Source organism: Toxotes jaculatrix, chromosome 14 (genome assembly GCF_017976425.1).
Source record: "Toxotes jaculatrix isolate fToxJac2 chromosome 14, fToxJac2.pri, whole genome shotgun sequence".
In the NCBI taxonomy this organism is placed as follows: domain Eukaryota; kingdom Metazoa; phylum Chordata; class Actinopteri; family Toxotidae; genus Toxotes; species Toxotes jaculatrix.
The window spans coordinates 16,567,258-16,583,610 of NC_054407.1; the positions used below are offsets into that span (position 1 = coordinate 16,567,258).

The 16,353-nt window shown below is 41.4% G+C and overlaps 1 protein-coding gene across 8 annotated transcripts in view; it reads left to right on the forward strand.

Annotated features, from left to right (window-relative positions):
* The window catches only part of obscnb (obscurin, cytoskeletal calmodulin and titin-interacting RhoGEF b), a 53,183-nt gene that overhangs the window by 24,865 nt on the left and 11,965 nt on the right, over positions 1 to 16,353 (forward strand). For 6 of the 8 annotated variants that reach the window (XM_041055046.1, XM_041055047.1, XM_041055049.1 and 3 more), the window contains 15 exons: positions 326 to 400; positions 892 to 966; positions 1,473 to 1,568; positions 2,215 to 2,289; positions 7,578 to 7,844; positions 8,320 to 8,598; positions 9,031 to 9,288; positions 9,553 to 9,819; positions 9,974 to 10,246; positions 12,557 to 12,823; positions 13,051 to 13,326; positions 13,486 to 13,758; positions 14,239 to 14,529; positions 14,789 to 14,818; positions 14,975 to 16,297. In XM_041055046.1, the coding sequence (XP_040910980.1) occupies positions 326 to 400; positions 892 to 966; positions 1,473 to 1,568; positions 2,215 to 2,289; positions 7,578 to 7,844; positions 8,320 to 8,598; positions 9,031 to 9,288; positions 9,553 to 9,819; positions 9,974 to 10,246; positions 12,557 to 12,823; positions 13,051 to 13,326; positions 13,486 to 13,758; positions 14,239 to 14,529; positions 14,789 to 14,818; positions 14,975 to 16,297 (4,125 nt within the window). The remainder of the gene's footprint in view (positions 1 to 325; positions 401 to 891; positions 967 to 1,472; positions 1,569 to 2,214; positions 2,290 to 7,577; positions 7,845 to 8,319; positions 8,599 to 9,030; positions 9,289 to 9,552; positions 9,820 to 9,973; positions 10,247 to 12,556; positions 12,824 to 13,050; positions 13,327 to 13,485; positions 13,759 to 14,238; positions 14,530 to 14,788; positions 14,819 to 14,974; positions 16,298 to 16,353) is intronic. The other 2 variants (XM_041055052.1, XM_041055054.1) reach the window with 2 other exon arrangements.

The following is a 16,353-nucleotide window of genomic DNA, read 5'->3' on the forward strand; positions in this document are numbered from 1 at the left end:
ATTTTAGTTGACCTTGTTTGTTGCTGTCATTTTGTGTGTCTCATGTCGTGTTTTTGTTTTCATTGTAGTGTTGACCACTGACAATGGATGTATTCTGGTCCATAAACTGCTTTTGTCTATTTAATCAGACAAGCCAGGTGATCTTTGTTGGAGTTGTATTGTAGTTATCAGCTGTGTGTTACGGTGCTTGCACATTCTTGAAGGTGTTGTAATATACAAATTTTGAGCCATTTTGAAAGGTGATATTTAGTTTTTAGTTATTATGGTGAAGTACTATAAATGATCAAGTATGTTACAGCATTCTGAATTCAAATTATGTTCTCAGCTGTGAAACTGTCAGCTCCTCCTTCAGCTGCTGTACTGGAATCTAAAAGGCAGGAGACCAAGGAAGCAATGGAAGGTATGGAAGGAAGATGGCTAGACCTACAGCTGCATGTGCTCTGTCATTCTTGATAATGGCCTTTGTGTTGCCATGTGCAGTCTGCCCTTAAATTGGGCACATACATTGTTGCTTACACACAGCAACTTGACTTTGAATTTACGTCGGTCTTTTTTCCAGAGTGTTTTATTTGCAGTATATATAACAAATGTAAAAAATAGACAGGAGAAATGAGAAGTCTTGTATTTGTTCCATTCATGTTGGTAGCATGTTGATCGTTTGTGAATGTTGTTTGCTGGAGTATACATGTGCATATTTTACTTGTGTGTGGCATGGTTCATTACTCTTTATGTTACGTTTGCGTGGTTTGAGAAGATTTACGGTCTTTGAATTTGTGGCAGTTATACAGGCTATGCACAGGTGCCCAGATGAAATACTATTGGTCTGCCAGTGTCACTGGTTGCTGCCATTACACTTTATGTTGTGTTTCTATGTCCATGCCATGTTTTCAGCCAAGATCCCTGAAGTTTCATCCATAGCTACTAAAGACAAGCACAAGAGGCAGGAGATAAATGAAACAGTAGAAGGTAATTTTCTGAAGATTCTCAGCTTCGCTGGTTTATTTCGTCCATGTGCATTTGTAATTAGTCAATGTGTTCAGTGCATTGCTTTGTTAAATGGAAGCCAAAAGTTAGGAATTGTCTGAGTCCTGGAGGCTGACTTGTGTTATTAGACCCAAACTTGTTGGGTCATGGATTGGCTTTTACTGTGTTTTGTTGCTTCAGGGATTGTTTTGTGGCTAAATATGTTTTTACCCTACCTCTCTATATATTTTTTTTTCACCCAAAATGCACTATTTTATCTACCTGCTGGTTGCTTTTTTATTCACCTGTTAGATGTCATGATCTCTGTAATTTTTGGTGCTTGTGGCACTACTGTAGAAAAAAAATATTTCAATCAAATCATCTGTGTTGCTGTGTTGCATGGAGGCTGATATATTGATCTGGAGACATGTCTTTGTTCCCATCAGCTGTTGGTTTTAACCTGTAAGACTTGAGTATTACATGCAGCGATGTTATGTTCGATTTCGTAGCTGTGACTCTGCCAACTACTGGACAGGCTCCTAAACAGCAGCTTCTCAAACAGGAGATTCAGAGAGATTCACGAGAGCTGAAATTGGAAGGTGAAGGTAATGAGATACATGTTTGCATGGCTTTTTTGCCAAATACTGTGACATCCGTCAACACTGGGGGCATGGTTGCCATCTGTTTTATTTCAGATGTAGTTTCAAGCTTGAAATCATAGAACTGGAAAATACAGAGGCCATAGGCAGTCTAGTTTGGATTTACTGTCTGTGTTGCTTGTTGTGTTGGCCGCTGAATGTTTGAAATGTATAGCGAAGGTGGCTTTTGTTTTGTTTTTTATTAGCTTATAAGCATATATGTTGCTTTTCTGTCACTTCCACTTGTTTTTTCCAGTTGTTTTAAAGCCTCATTTACTGCAGATCTGTGTCGAATGTGGAACATTTTGGTGCTCTATGTTCACGGTGCTTTGGCTGTACTGGTTTGGATCGTTGCTCTGTGTTGGATTGCTGATGCAGATCTGTTTGCTTATAGCTTTATTGATTTTGATTTCTTTTACCCTCGTTTTGACATATACTGAGTAGAAATCAACATATTTAATGTGTGTGCTAAGTTGTAAACAGGCGACAATGAACTAGGTTTACTGGGTCATTTGTGACTGTGTGTGCTTCACTGGCTCTGGTTGGCAGTTGTTTTCGGGTTATAGAACTCAACTCTGTAAGATTATGAGGTTAATGTCATGTTTTATCCCAGCTGAGAAGACTGCTGCTGCTGGAATATCTGTCAAACAAGATACCCAGAGGCAGAAGACCAAAGGGCCAGTAGAAGGTATGCAAGGATTTGATCTCTCTCTTGGCGTCCTGGTTTTTCATTGTTTCCTGCGACATCCCTCCTGCTTTGTGTTACCAAATCCAGGTGTTTTTGTTCTGCTGATGATCTCTACTTTCTGTGGTGTGTTAAGCTTGTTATATGTCTGTAGCTAATTTGTGTTGCTGTGAGGGGTTGGCAATGGACAGAAATAATTGATTTGGTTTGCAGAATGTCATAAGAATGCAGGGAAAGACTGTATAATAATGAATTACATTGGATATTGTATTAATTTCTGGCTACAGCTGTCATGTAATAGTTGTCCTTGCACTGCAGTTCCTTGTGTTTCCTTTTGTGAATTGTTTGCTCTTTTTTGTGGTTTTTGGTGGAAGTGACATGATTGAAAGTCTGTAGCAAATAAGAGACAGCAGCCTTTATCATATATACAGTAGATAATTGTGAGCAGCAGTCCAAGAAATGCAGCTCTGTGATTCGTACAGTGTATCTTGGCTTGTGATGCTATTCTTGGGCTTGAGTCTGTATATTGGTTTGCTGTGTGGTTCATAAATGTTTACTTCATTCAGAGCTCCATTCATAGGTTAGTAATTGCAGATAGGGATGATACAGTTTTCAGCAATGCAAAGGATTATGGTGAATTTAATTATGTAAGACATGTAACGTATACTCAGCAAATTCTTACTGGACTCTGAAAACGAGACGTGGCTGTTGGCTCTGCAGGTGCCATGTATCAGATATAATCAGGCTGAAATATTTTATCACAGCAGTGAGGCCATCAGATGCTCCGGCAGCTGTGACATTACAGAATGAAGAAGCTAGCAAAGCTGTGGAAGGTATGAGCCCAATTCTACTTACTTCTTGTTACCTCACTGTACAAAAAAATTATAATTTCTCAGAAATCTAGTCATCCACATTGGTTTCCATGCGTCATTGTGCTCCTGGTGTCTTGTTGGCGAAGAATACTTTGGTCATTGCACTGTTGTTTTTTCCATGTGTTTGCTTTATTCTTTGCGTACCGCATGAATATTTGTATCATCTTCACATGAACCAGGGATTTCTGACACTTTCGTCTCTTCCACGTTGCGGCTCTTTCTGTGGCACATTGATTTTGATTGGTTGCATCGTTCAGTTTGTTGGTAAAGATTTCCAGTTTATGTGAGTTGCATTAAAATCCACGTCATTCTGTCTATAAATAACTTCAGTTACAGCTGAGAAGCCACAAGCTTCAGTGACCTCCAAAGCTGAGAAGCAGGAATCTAAAAAGAGAGTTGAAGGTATGTGGTAGCTTTATAAAGTATCTCACAGAGCACATTTATAATGAGTGTAAATGGGGTTTTGTTTCTGTTCAGTTTTTTGTAAGCTGGGTTTTGCCAAAGCACATGCTGTGGTACATTCAGACCGTTGCATTGTGGCATAACATCTTTGTGTCTGGAGGGTTTTGTCAACAACCTGACTCGTTTGTTCTTGTTGGCTGATAAGTTGGAACTTGCGTGTTGGCAGTTGCATATAGTTGGAGTCAATCAATTGCTCGCTGTTGATTTCATCATTGTCTGTGTTTTTGTGTAATTTAGCAGCTTACCAACATTCTTTGTTACTTATTCACTTCCACTGTGCAGTTCCACTAATATTCTTGCCTTTGTCTTGTTTATCACAGCAGATATTTAATGCCTAATTACATTAATCACGCCGGCAGAGATACAAAACTACTGATGTTTCTGAAGTCATTGTTAAGCAGACATCCACATATTGTTTCTTCTTAGCTTTGTTGTGTTTTCTGTGGGGATTTTTGTATGCTGTATATTCAGTCTGGCCTCTCGTTGCTCACTTCATATTCACTTGTGAAGGCCTGATGTTTTTGTATTCTGGATTGTTGTTGTTTCCAGAGAGAAATAATTTATAGCTGGGTTTGACAGACCTGATAAACGCTTATCTTGCCCCCTGTTTTGAATGGGAGCGGAGCAGGGATCATTGGTTGTACATCAGTATTGTTGCATGTATATACATATTGAAGCAGGCATTCACTTTGCTTGTTTTATTTTCTATTTTTACTTAAAAGCATATGATCAGTCAGGTAAGTTAAAAATGCACATACATTTTACAGCACATACTGTAGTCTGCATTTAGCATCCTATCTGAAAGCCTGTGGGTTATAACAGGTACATATCAACACCTTATCTAATTCATTCAATCTCCAGTTCTTCCAGTCATGGTCATTCAAGACCTAGAGAGCCAGGAGGCTGAGGAGGGAGGTAGTGTTACTCTGCATTGTGAGCTCTCTAAACCTGGACTCACTGTTGAATGGAAGAAGGGAACTCAAGTCCTGAGTTTTGGAGAAAAGTACCAAATGAGACAAGCAGGATTCATTTATGAGCTACAGGTCCACGATTTGAGACCTGGAGACACAGGAAGCTACTCATGCTGTTCAGAGGAAGCAATAAGCTCAACCTCTCTTACAGTAAATGGTAGGATGGAGACCACGTCATCATCTCATACTTCCTTCTTCTTTCATTTCAATTGTTGATTCATTCTTCTTTATTTCACTGTATTTCTTTATCGCCATTCTTGACCTTGACCTGTAGATAAAAATCTGGTCATTTCTTTTCATCCATCAGCTTCCCCAGTCGTATTTACAAAAGAGCTGGAAAGCCTAACGGCTGACGAGGGGGACAGTGTCACCCTGCACTGTGAGCTTTCTAAACCTGGTGTTCCTTTGGAGTGGAGGAAAGGAGAACTTGGTCTTTGTCCTTGTGCCAAGTACGAAATTAGAGAAACAGGACAACTTGCCACACTAGTAATCCATGATGTAGACCCAGAGGACTCTGGGAGTTACACATGTGACACTGGTGACCGTCAAAGCACTGCACAGCTAACTGTGAAGGGTATGCCAGCTAGAAACTGTTGTTTGCAGTGGAGATGCTTGAGTTGTTAAACGACTTAGACCAAAGACTACTTAATCATTTGGGACCCCTCCTAAACTAGAGATTGGTAACTAGAGGGAATTTGACCTTTTTATTACTGCAAATATAAGGTTCTTATATATTAAAAGTATGAAAAGATAAGCTTTTACCTTATCTAATGTGGTTGTTGATTATACATTAATAGGCAACATCAATGTGTGATTAAAACCAAAAGACTGTTGTTGACTGTGGTGAGGAACAGTTAAAACTGGGATTTTATTTGATTTCAGGATTAAGACGTGAGACTAAGAGACTTGGACATGTATGACTCAGTTCCACCTCTGCTATTTACTTTTTTGACTTAACTCAGTACTTGTATGTCTGTGGTTGGTTATAAATTTGTTAGCTTTCTCTCTGATGTCTTAATTTTATTTCTCCTCGTTTCCTCCGTTTCCTCCCCTGCAGCTCAGCCTGTGCTTTTCAAAACCCAGCTGCAGAACCTTGAAAGGCAGGCAGGGGAGACTGCTTGTCTTCGCTGTGAGACCACAAAACCAGGAGCGACTGTGGTCTGGAGGTGTGGTGACACTGTGCTAGAATCCAGCAGCAAGTATCACCTGAAACAGGAAGGCACTGTAGTCGAGCTTGTCATCTATAAACTGAAGGGAGCTGACTCGGGAGAATACTCCTGTGATACAGGCAGCCAGAGGACTTCCGCTGTCCTCACTGTGCAGGGTAGGCTCTGTCTATTTAAGAGTGTCCTTGTGCTCTCTGGAGTCACGTCTTTCTGCGTGTCCTTCATCACTCCATCTTGTTGACTGTCTCACAAAGTAACACTTGAGTATGAAGTGCATCAGCCTTTCATCCGGAGATCCTGTTTGGGGTTCTCTGAACTGCATTTAAATGTTCACATATTGTTTCTCATCTCATTTCTTCTCATTTTGCTGTTTACTGTTTTCAAAGCACTTTGAATTATTCACACAGACACTTTTCGGTTGAGCTTGTTCACTGATCTTTTCTCATCGTTTGTGCCTGTCTGTTCTTTCTTCACAAAAATTAACACACTTTCCTCAGTTTCTCTTCACTTGGTACTACTCACAATAACAGCTTGACAGAAATTTTAATGAATTTAATCACACTTGGATCACAACTTCACAGATATATTTGTCAAGCACATGTTCATTTCCTACAAGAAGTATATAACTTCTGTTGAAATATGTTTGCCAAACAGAGGTCGAGGTTAACATACTGAAATTCTTGGTGAGCTGCGTTGTATATGAGGGCGAAGATGTCTGCTTTGAGTGTCTGGTTTCTCATGAGGAGGCACCTCTGGCCCAGTGGAAACTCCAGGACGTCCCACTACAGAATAATGAAATGAACCTGATCAAGACTGAGGGCCAATTACACAGCCTCACACTCAGAGGTGTCACCACAGCTGATTCAGGAACAGTCACTTTCACAGTGGGAAACCACACTTCCACTGCTTCTCTAACAGTCAGAGGTAAGAGAAACATTTATCTCTCAAGACAAGACTCTGCTGCTTCTACAGTAACATTTGGACTTCTTCTGTTCATTTCCTCTCTGCCATCTTTCTTGTGGGACACCTGCCTTCTATCTTTTCAAACACTTCCTACAAAGCATCTCAAAACTTGGATGCTTGTGACGATTCCCTAAAGTCTTATCGTTCACCTTTGATTGACTTGTTCAACTTTCATCTCACTTTCTTATTTGTACAACTTATGTACTTTACAGCGTATCCCATTACATTTCTACAGTATATGCATGCTCTCTCCTCCTTCCATTGAATTTTAACTAACCACATTTCTTCTTTCCCTTTAAATCTTGTATTTACATTACATATTGGTCATGCTGATCAATATGTTTCCTTTCAATTCTTGTATTCTGCACTGTACACTTGTATTACCGTTTTTTTTTTTACTATACACTCAGATAACTTGATGCACAGTAAAATGTCTTTATCGTTTGATCATGTTATGTCATTTCTTAATTAACCTTTGATAGTTTCATTCTTACATTCCTTTTATTACACCATAATGAAACTGACAAGACCAAATTGCATTTCCATAATTTTCCGTTTTCATTGAATGTTTATATTTTTGCATTCCACTCTTGAAATGATGATACCCTTTGACAAACACTGATTATTGTATTTATTTATTTATTTATTTATGATTCTGTGGGTCAAGTGTAGGCAAACCAGTGATTTTAACAGTGCTGTTCATGTTCTGTTTTAAGCGTCTCCATTCTATGGAATGATATTTAAATTGTGAGTATATATGATGCTGCTTCTGAGTACAGTGCGTTTTGTGGTGGCCGTGTTTACATCTGAAAAATCTTAGATTATTCATCCTAATTAATAATGGTTTTGTCTACCAGCCGCACCTGTGGTATTCAAGAAGGAGCTGGAAAGTCAAGAGGCCATCGAAGGAGGCAAAGCCACCCTGTCCTGCGAGACATCCAGCCCTGATTGCAAGGTGACTTGGCGGAAGGGCTCAACTGTGCTCACCCATGGGGAGAAGTACACCATGGAGCAGAGAGCTACTACTCATACCCTGGTTATACACAGGCTGAATGTGGAGGATAATGGAGAATATACCAGCGATACAGGGGACAGGAAAAGCACTGCTACCCTAACTGTGAAAGGTAACCTCACATCTTTATCTCATCTGTGTCTCATCTCTCCTCTTGTCTTCATCCTTCCTGAACTTCATTTTACATTCATCCATCCCATTCCCAAGTACTGGATCATGTCTTCTACTCAGCTTTTTATTCTCTTGGATTTCCCAACTATAGAGTTGCTTAAGCTATATATCTTATTATCTTATTTTGGGTGAAATTTCATCACATTTAAGTGATGTATGCAGGAAATATACATTTCAGTTAAGTTTCATTTGTGGTGTTATAATTTAGCTGATAACCTATTGCTAGTTAAATTGGTTGTCATTAGAGTGGCACAGGCACAAAGTGCTACATTCATGTTCCTGAGATCAAATTTGAGGGATGAAGTGTTAAGTAAGTATTAAGATTAGGTTCTTGATGATTGATACACCCTCATAGTGATGCCTTCCGGAAGCTTTGCTGAGGTCTGATCACTGACCATCATCCCATTCACCCTCAGAGCATGTGCGCATCATCCGAGAGCTCTGCGACATAACTGTGACCACTGGGCAGGATGCTGTCTTTGAGGTTGAGCTGTCACACTCAGGCGTGGCAAATGGGGAATGGTGGCTTGGAGACAACCTTCTCCAGAATAATGATCTGAATCAAATGAGCAGCCAGGGAAGAGTGCACCGTTTGGTCCTGAAGATGGTAACCACAGATGAATCAGGAGATGTTGCCTTTGTAGTGGGAGAAGAGAAAAGTGTGGCCTGTCTGCTGGTGGAGGAGAAGCCCAAAGGTAACGGGGATGACACGGTCACTTGAGATTTTTAATCCTTACATCCATCTCCATCGACCACCAAACAGCTTTGTCTTGGCAAATGGAAATCTGCTGGCACCATCATCTTCAACATCTTAACTTTTAGACGACTTTTGATTTCTTTGCATTTATTGTGTAGGATTTACTGTAAAAACAAAAGCTAGCAAAATACTAACACAGATAACATAACTAAAGCAGATAATCTGCTTAATTCTGTCAGACAGAAGATAGAAGGTTTTGTTAACTTATCAAATCATTATCATCATTAGATTATTTGCTATGCTGTAAAGCGTGTGACAGCATACAGTAATCTGTGCATGAATTTATGTAAATAGTTTTGAAAGAAAGGGAAAACGCTGCATATAAATACTAATGTTATTAAATCTAGTTTTGGGTTTCCCATATTTACAGTGCTAATATTAGAGAAGCCGCACAACACTGTGGCATTAGAGGATGAAACGGTCACTTTGGCCTGCACCATCTCTGACCCCAAGGCCAATGTTACCTGGATCAGAAACAACGTGATCATCCAAGCAGGTCTAAAATATGACCTGAAGAAGAATGGAGCATTCCATCAGCTTCACATCTACAACGTGGTGCCTGGGGACTCAGGAACGTACACCTGTGACACTGGAGATGAACAGTGTGACGTCACAGTGACCGTGGAAGGTAAAGAATGATGCCATCTATAAAAAAAAATCCCTTTTGATCAAATTGAAGACAGTGGACCAAAATAGGATTGAAATGAACAACTGAAATACTCTTGAACCTCCACTTCCCTCAACCAAACACCCAGTCTGGTATTACTGTGCATCAGCAAAAGTTCTGTCTAAAGTCCCTCTGAGATGTTGGTCTTGTCACATCAACTATCTGATGCCAAACGTGTCCCCTCAACATCTGACGCCAAACTTTCCCATTTTGAATTCTCACCAGGTGCCCCCGTGTTCTTCCAGAAAGAGCTAAAGAACCAGGACGCCATAGAGGGTGATGATATTGCCCTCCGCTGTGAGCTGTCAAAGCCAGGTGTTCGTGTTGAGTGGAGGAAAGGAGGCATGGTCCTCCAGCCCGGTAAGAAGTATGAGATGAGGCAGGAAGGGCGTTTTCAAGAGCTCTTTATACGTAACCTGGAGCCTGAAGACAGTGGCTACTACACCTGTGACTCAGGAGACCAGCTCACTACAGCTTCTTTGGCAGTGCAAGGTAGCCTCCCTGCAACACTGTTGTGTTTGTGGCTCGATAGTTTTCTGTCTTCTGTCTTCTGGTGTGATTTCATGTTGTTTTGTCATTTAAGTGGGTATAATGCAGATAATGAGTAAGTATTAGGCTCAGTGTATTTGTATTTTTCACTCAACAGTGAAAGAAGTCTTCATTGTTACTGGTCTTAAGACGACCGACGTCTTTGTTGGGGAATGGGCAACCTTCTCCTGCCAGCTGTCTGGTAGGGCACCTGCTAAGGTGCAGTGGTGGCTGGATGGCACCTTGCTGGAGAACAGCCCCTTTAGTGAGATAGGGCTGAGCCAGGCCCACATCCACACTCTCACCTTAAAGAACCTGGCCACAGATGATTCTGGCACTGTCACTTTCAAAGCTGGCAGTTTAACATCAACAGCCAAGCTCTTAGTCAAAGGTATTATTTTACAAACATAACATCTAGAGACTGTGATGAGCAGTATCTCAGCCTTTTTGTAGACCCTGCAGCATTTTAAGTCTACATCTGAAATTTTACAACACAATATTCATAGCTTATTTTAAATCCAAGGATGTTGCTCTCACTACAATGTACAATTTAGCAACTGGTAACTTTTATCATAATATTTAATCAAGCAGTGAGCACAGAAGACTAAAAGGTACCAAATCTTCCAAAGTTGTCTGCTTAAGAATTAGCATTAACTAAACAAAAGTGTAATTAAAAAAGATGAATATATGAGTGAATTATGATTGTTTTCTGCAGGGTTGCATAAAAAGTTTTTGAGTTCATGAGTAGATTAATAGTTGATATTTGACATTTTACATTTCAGTGCTTCATCATGCATGAATGGCATTGTTTCTCACTTCATTAATAATAATAATAATAATAATAATAATAATAATGATAATGATAATGATAATGATGATAATAATAGTAGTTTAGAGTTCCATGGTGAATGCTTTGATACAGTCAAAACATACAACTGGGTGCAGCACCACAGCAAATGTTTATTAGAGGAAAGCAGAGTAATATCTAAACTAAAACACCTTAAATGTTTTGGCTGAATATGCCAGTGTTCAAAAATTGTCAGTTATTTAGATTTATTCTTCTTTTGGATTCTCTTGGAATCCTGGCAATCTGCTGTATTTTGGGCTGCTGAAATGATAATATGATAATCACGATTATGTTTCTCACTTTTGAGATCACAATCATTTATGACAAGTATTAATCCATTACGAGATGCAGTGTAGATTTATAGTTCTTTAACAGCCTTTACTGTTTCATCAGAACACTTCCTTCACGTGTACAAATATTTAGATCAAAATAGGGTGACGTGAAATCAAGTCTTCTTCTTAAAAAATGAATACAGTTACAAAATACCTAACCCACAGGAGAACATGTGCCATGACATTGCCCATCCACAGTCATAGATTACTTAGTGCTTTTACCACTTAGTGCTTGTATATGTACCCTTAAAATATACACCACCCTTTCAACAATTCCTGCACTTTCAAATACAAAAATTAATGTAATACCTTGTATTACATAAACTGTTACATAAACTGCTACTCTGTTGTCTTGTGTCAGATGTTGGTGGTTTCTTTATGTTGGTCACATTCAAACTTGTTATTGCACTCAGGTAGAAATCCCTCTGAGCTTTGGTTACAAAAGAACCTGACAAGAATGTAAGCTCTGCACTACAAGCTCTGCACATGGCTCGGCTGATGAGCACTGGTGTCTTTATTTGGCTGATCTTTATCATTCTCACCAGCATTGTCCCTGACAGCTTGGCCAGTCTTTATCGTACAGGCAAGCATTCATAGTGGCTAAGTTGGGTGTTGCTGCTGGTCCACTGACATCCTCTGTTTAATGCTGCTGCCCCAACATCTTACTGCTATTTTTTCTTTTGACTCAAATAAGTGACGTCTTAGGTTTTAGCTGTAGCCAAACAACTCTGTTATATAGATGTTGTAAAGCCATTGCCTGCCTTAACAACTGTCTTTGGGAATCAGAGTCCAGATAGTAGAAGAATGCTGGAAACAAGCTTCTGCAATTTGTGATTCCTTGATTTGTCGTTCTAAACCAGGCACTCTTAAAATGTCAAAAGCATGATCGTGATTATTATATGGTTAACTGTGCAGCCCTAACTGTACATATCCCTTTCGCTGTACATACAGTAGGCCTGGTTTTGGTGATGTTAAGTTTAATTGTACAGAGTTAGTGAACCAATGAATAGTGACAAAAGAAATGTGTTAGTGAAGTGCTGCTCCACCCATCCATGCAGGCCGGTTGCTGTCGAATACTCATGTTCCACCTCCACCGTCCCATCCCACCAAGCCCTGCACCTAACCTTCAAGCACTAAAACCCCTTACCCCCCCTACACCTACCAAATGAACTTGGCATTTCTATCCACTTATCGTACCCCCCCTTTCATTAGCTGCCAGCTCTTCTTGGCCCTTGGTTGTGACCATTACCCTGAACCTTGATGGTTGGGCTTTTTGACCCCTTGGATGCTCACAATACAGTGATTACAGTGGTCATTAAAATATAAATGAAGATACTGTACCATGGCACATACAGTTTGTATTGGGCAATCCAGAAAAACAGCATGACGTCACTCACATATGAACATTGCTTCAGTATGATTTGGGGGGTTATAAAGCCCATATGTCAATCGGCATGTATTGCATTTATCGTTACATCTCATGGCCAAAACCTGACCCTATGACCCCTGACCCCAACCTCAGATCCCACAGTTGAAGTGGTGAGCGAGATGAAGGACCTCTCGGTGGTCGAAAACCAACCGGCTGAATTCATCTGCCAGTACTCAAGGCCAGTCAAGGCTCAGTGGAAGAAAGACGGGCAGCCATTGCAGCCTGATGGTCGAAGGGTGGTAGTGGAGCAGGACTGGAATGTGGCTCGCTTGTACATTAGCTGTGTGTCCGCTGAGGACAGGGGCACCTACTCCTGTGAAGCAGAGGGGACCTGTGTGGTCGCTTCACTTCATGTGGAAGGTGAGCTTCCCTCCACATGGAAAGACCACCAACCTTTAGGGAATCTCCTCTGCTCCCTCAAACCTAACAATTGTTTGGCCAAATAAAATGATAATTTGCCGATCATCACCAAGTTTGTGCCGTTGGCAAAATCCCATACGAACTGACATTCTAAACACTGCAGTCTTCTTAAATATTTTTTTGAGTGTGTTCTCTTTCTTTCTTCATTATCCTTTTGTCCTCTACAGGCAAACCCATTAACATTGTCCAGGGCCTGGAGAATATGGAAACCTTTGATGGAGGTGAAGCACTGTTTGAGTGTGCCCTATCCCGTCCTGAGAACAAAGATTGCTGCTGGCTTCTTGATGGCAAACCAGTGAAGGAATCTCCTAATGCTGAGATTGTGTCATTTGAGAGTGGTCGTCGTCATCTGCTCCTTCTGAAAGAGTTGCGTGTTAAAGACAGTTGCACAGTGACCTTCAAAGCTGGCACAGCATCCACATCTGCCCAACTCTCTGTCAAGGGTGAGTCACCCAAATGAACATTGCAAGACTTTGAAGTTGTATTTGCAAGCAACATCTTGCCTGAATCATGCATTCTTCTATGATTATGTATTACATATATATTCTCATAACTGTATCTGACAGCCTCTTACATTTAATTCTGTGGATTTCTCTCATAAGGTTGGCAGCTTGATGTTGCGAAGGGTCTGGAAGACAGAGTGGCTGCAGTGGGAGAGAAGGTTGAGTTTTGTGTTGAGCTGACCGAGCCTGTCCCTGCAGCAGAAGTAGCTTGGTATGCTAACGGAGTTGAGCTCAAGCCCAGCGATCTCTGGGCTATGAGGGCTGATGGCCGTTCTTATCGCCTTGTCCTTAGACAGGCACCACTTCTGCCCCAGCAGGAAATTACATTTGCCGCTAGAGATGCTCTCTCTTTGGCCAAGCTCTCCATCATCAGTAAGTGCTTGACAGACGGCAGTCAGTGCTATGGTGAATAATTTGTTTTAAGACTTTTGTAACATTTGGCTTAGAGAAAAATAAAGATATATGCATAACCATTGTTCTATTAGTGAATAAGCTATCTCTTTTTGAGCATTTTTGCCTTCATTGGATAAAAGAAAGTTGAGAAATGAAAAGAAGCATGGGGAATGAGAGAGACATGTAACAAAGCTTCCCAGTTGAAGTCAACCCAGGGCCACTGAGACCACATTATATGGCATATGTTTTATCTTCACCTTTATGTCTTGATGCCATAGCGTACCCAAGTGGTAAAGACTAACACCATATAACCTTAACATCCTTGGTTCAGTTGCAGCTGAGGAGCTTTGCTGCATGTTATCTGCACTTTTTTCTGTCCTTAAGTAAATTATCAACTGCCCAATAAAGGCATACATGTCATCTCTTAGTGTTCACATATGCTGCTTTTCCTCTCAACAGCTGTACCCGATCCTCCAGAGGACCCAGAGGTCCTCAGTAAGACTAAACAGTCCGTTACCCTCTCCTGGTTCACTCCACTACATGATGGAGGGAGTCCCATTCTGGGCTACAGAGTGGAGATGCGGCTGGTAGATAGTGCCCTCTGGCTTCCGTGTCACTCCGAACCTGTGAGCAACACAGAGTTTGTGGTTGAAAATCTCACCCCAGGGAGTGGCTACAGGTTTAGAGTGGCAGCCATCAACAGAGCTGGGACTGGAGAACCTGTTGAGCTGCCTCAGACTGTGCAGCTTGGTGAGTGGATGTGTGGTTCAGTTCATGATCTAGTATTTATAACAGATGGAGAAAGGAGATAGAAAACCTTGTCACTTTTGGCACAAAAAGTACTAATATCTGTTTGGCATTGTAGTACATAGTCATGCAATTATTTAGTTCAGATCATATTTGTGAGCTTTGTAAATTTATAGCATTCTTCAAATTATATGATTAGAACAGGTTAGAGATGTTGGAAGTCTTCTTAACTCCTATATTGTGTTTTGTCTTTGTTACACAGAGGCACCCACACAGCCACTGATTTCCCCAGGTAAGACACTGTGTTTGCTGTATAGGTGTTTTTTTTTTTATTTATCCTACAAGTTCTTCTGAAGTTAAACACCTCTACACACGTATCCCTCTCACCATCAGAAGCCTTTACAATGGATGTTGTGCTGTATGGATACTGAGAGCATTTTTATTATAGGTTTGGAGGCAAAACAGGTAGAGATGGAAGCACTGGGGCAGCCCAGTCTGCCTCCAGAAGCTGCTGAGGAAGGTGATGTCCATGAGCTGTGGGAGGCTTTGGCTAAGAAACGCCGCATGAGCCGAGAGCCCACTTTGGACTCCATCTCTGAACAACCTGAAGAGGACGGTAAAGGTGGTCAAAACAAATCAGGACAGAAGGACCTGAAGTCCTCAGAGAAAGCAGAAATAAAAGCAGGAGAGAAGGAGCAGGCCATTGTGTCTAAGAAGCAGACAGAGTCCAACTTGTGCACCAGCTCTGAGGATGAATCTGTTTCTGGGGGTTCAACACTTGTGTCCTACCTCAAGAAGAGCAGCAAATCTGCTGTCACAGCATCCAGTGGTACAGAGACACTGACCACTGAGAGGTTCTTTGCACATTTTCAGATGTCAGAGCAGACTGAAGTGAAAACAACCACAATTCAGCAGACAGAGAAAAACCAAGTGTCTACCGAGGAGACAAACATAATGGAGATCAGTAAAGAGGATGAGCCTGAGCTCAGAGAGGCTGCCATTAAGATTCAAGCTGCCTTCAAGGGCTACAAGGCCCGCAAGGACATGCGTCCTGTCTTCAAAGAGGTCTTCAAAGACCAGACCAAAGAACCTAATGGGACCATACATCTTGAATGTGTGGCAGAAGGTAAACCTGATAAGGTGCGATGGCTTAAGGATGGAGAACCACTGACAGATGGCAAGCACCACCATATTGATATCTACAATGATGGTACTTGTTCACTGGTCATCACTGCCATCACCACAAAGGATACTGGGGTTTACACATGTGAGGTCACCAACAAGTTTGGAGTCACCTCTCACAGTGGTAAGGTGACAGTAGGAACGGTAAGAGAATCATCCGGAAGACGACCACTGACAGTGGGCTACAGTGCCGACAGTGAGCCTGAGAGCTCCTCAGGTAGTGAGATGGATGAGTCACTGAGGCAGGCAAGCAGACGTCTTCGGCGCCTGTTGCGCACACGTCTCCCACCCGATGTTGAGGAAGAACCATTTGTCAGTGCAGATGAAGGAGACCTGCCAGATCCTCACTCTTACCGTGAGGATGACAGTTACATCTACATTCGCTTTGATTCACGGGCAGAGGCTGAAGTCGCCTCCAAGAGGTTCCAGGAGATGTTTACAGTCCATGGGGTTCCTGTAGAGACCGCCATCATGGAGGCAGGGCCTCTCAAAGTGGAGCTGCGAATTAGAAAGATGGGCTACATGCAAGATGGCACACAGACTCCCACACAAGAGAGACAGCCTCCTGCATTCATGACTGGAGCCCTGGGTAAGATACACGAAAATGGTTGTTCTCCTCTTATGAGCATTATGCAGTTTTTTATG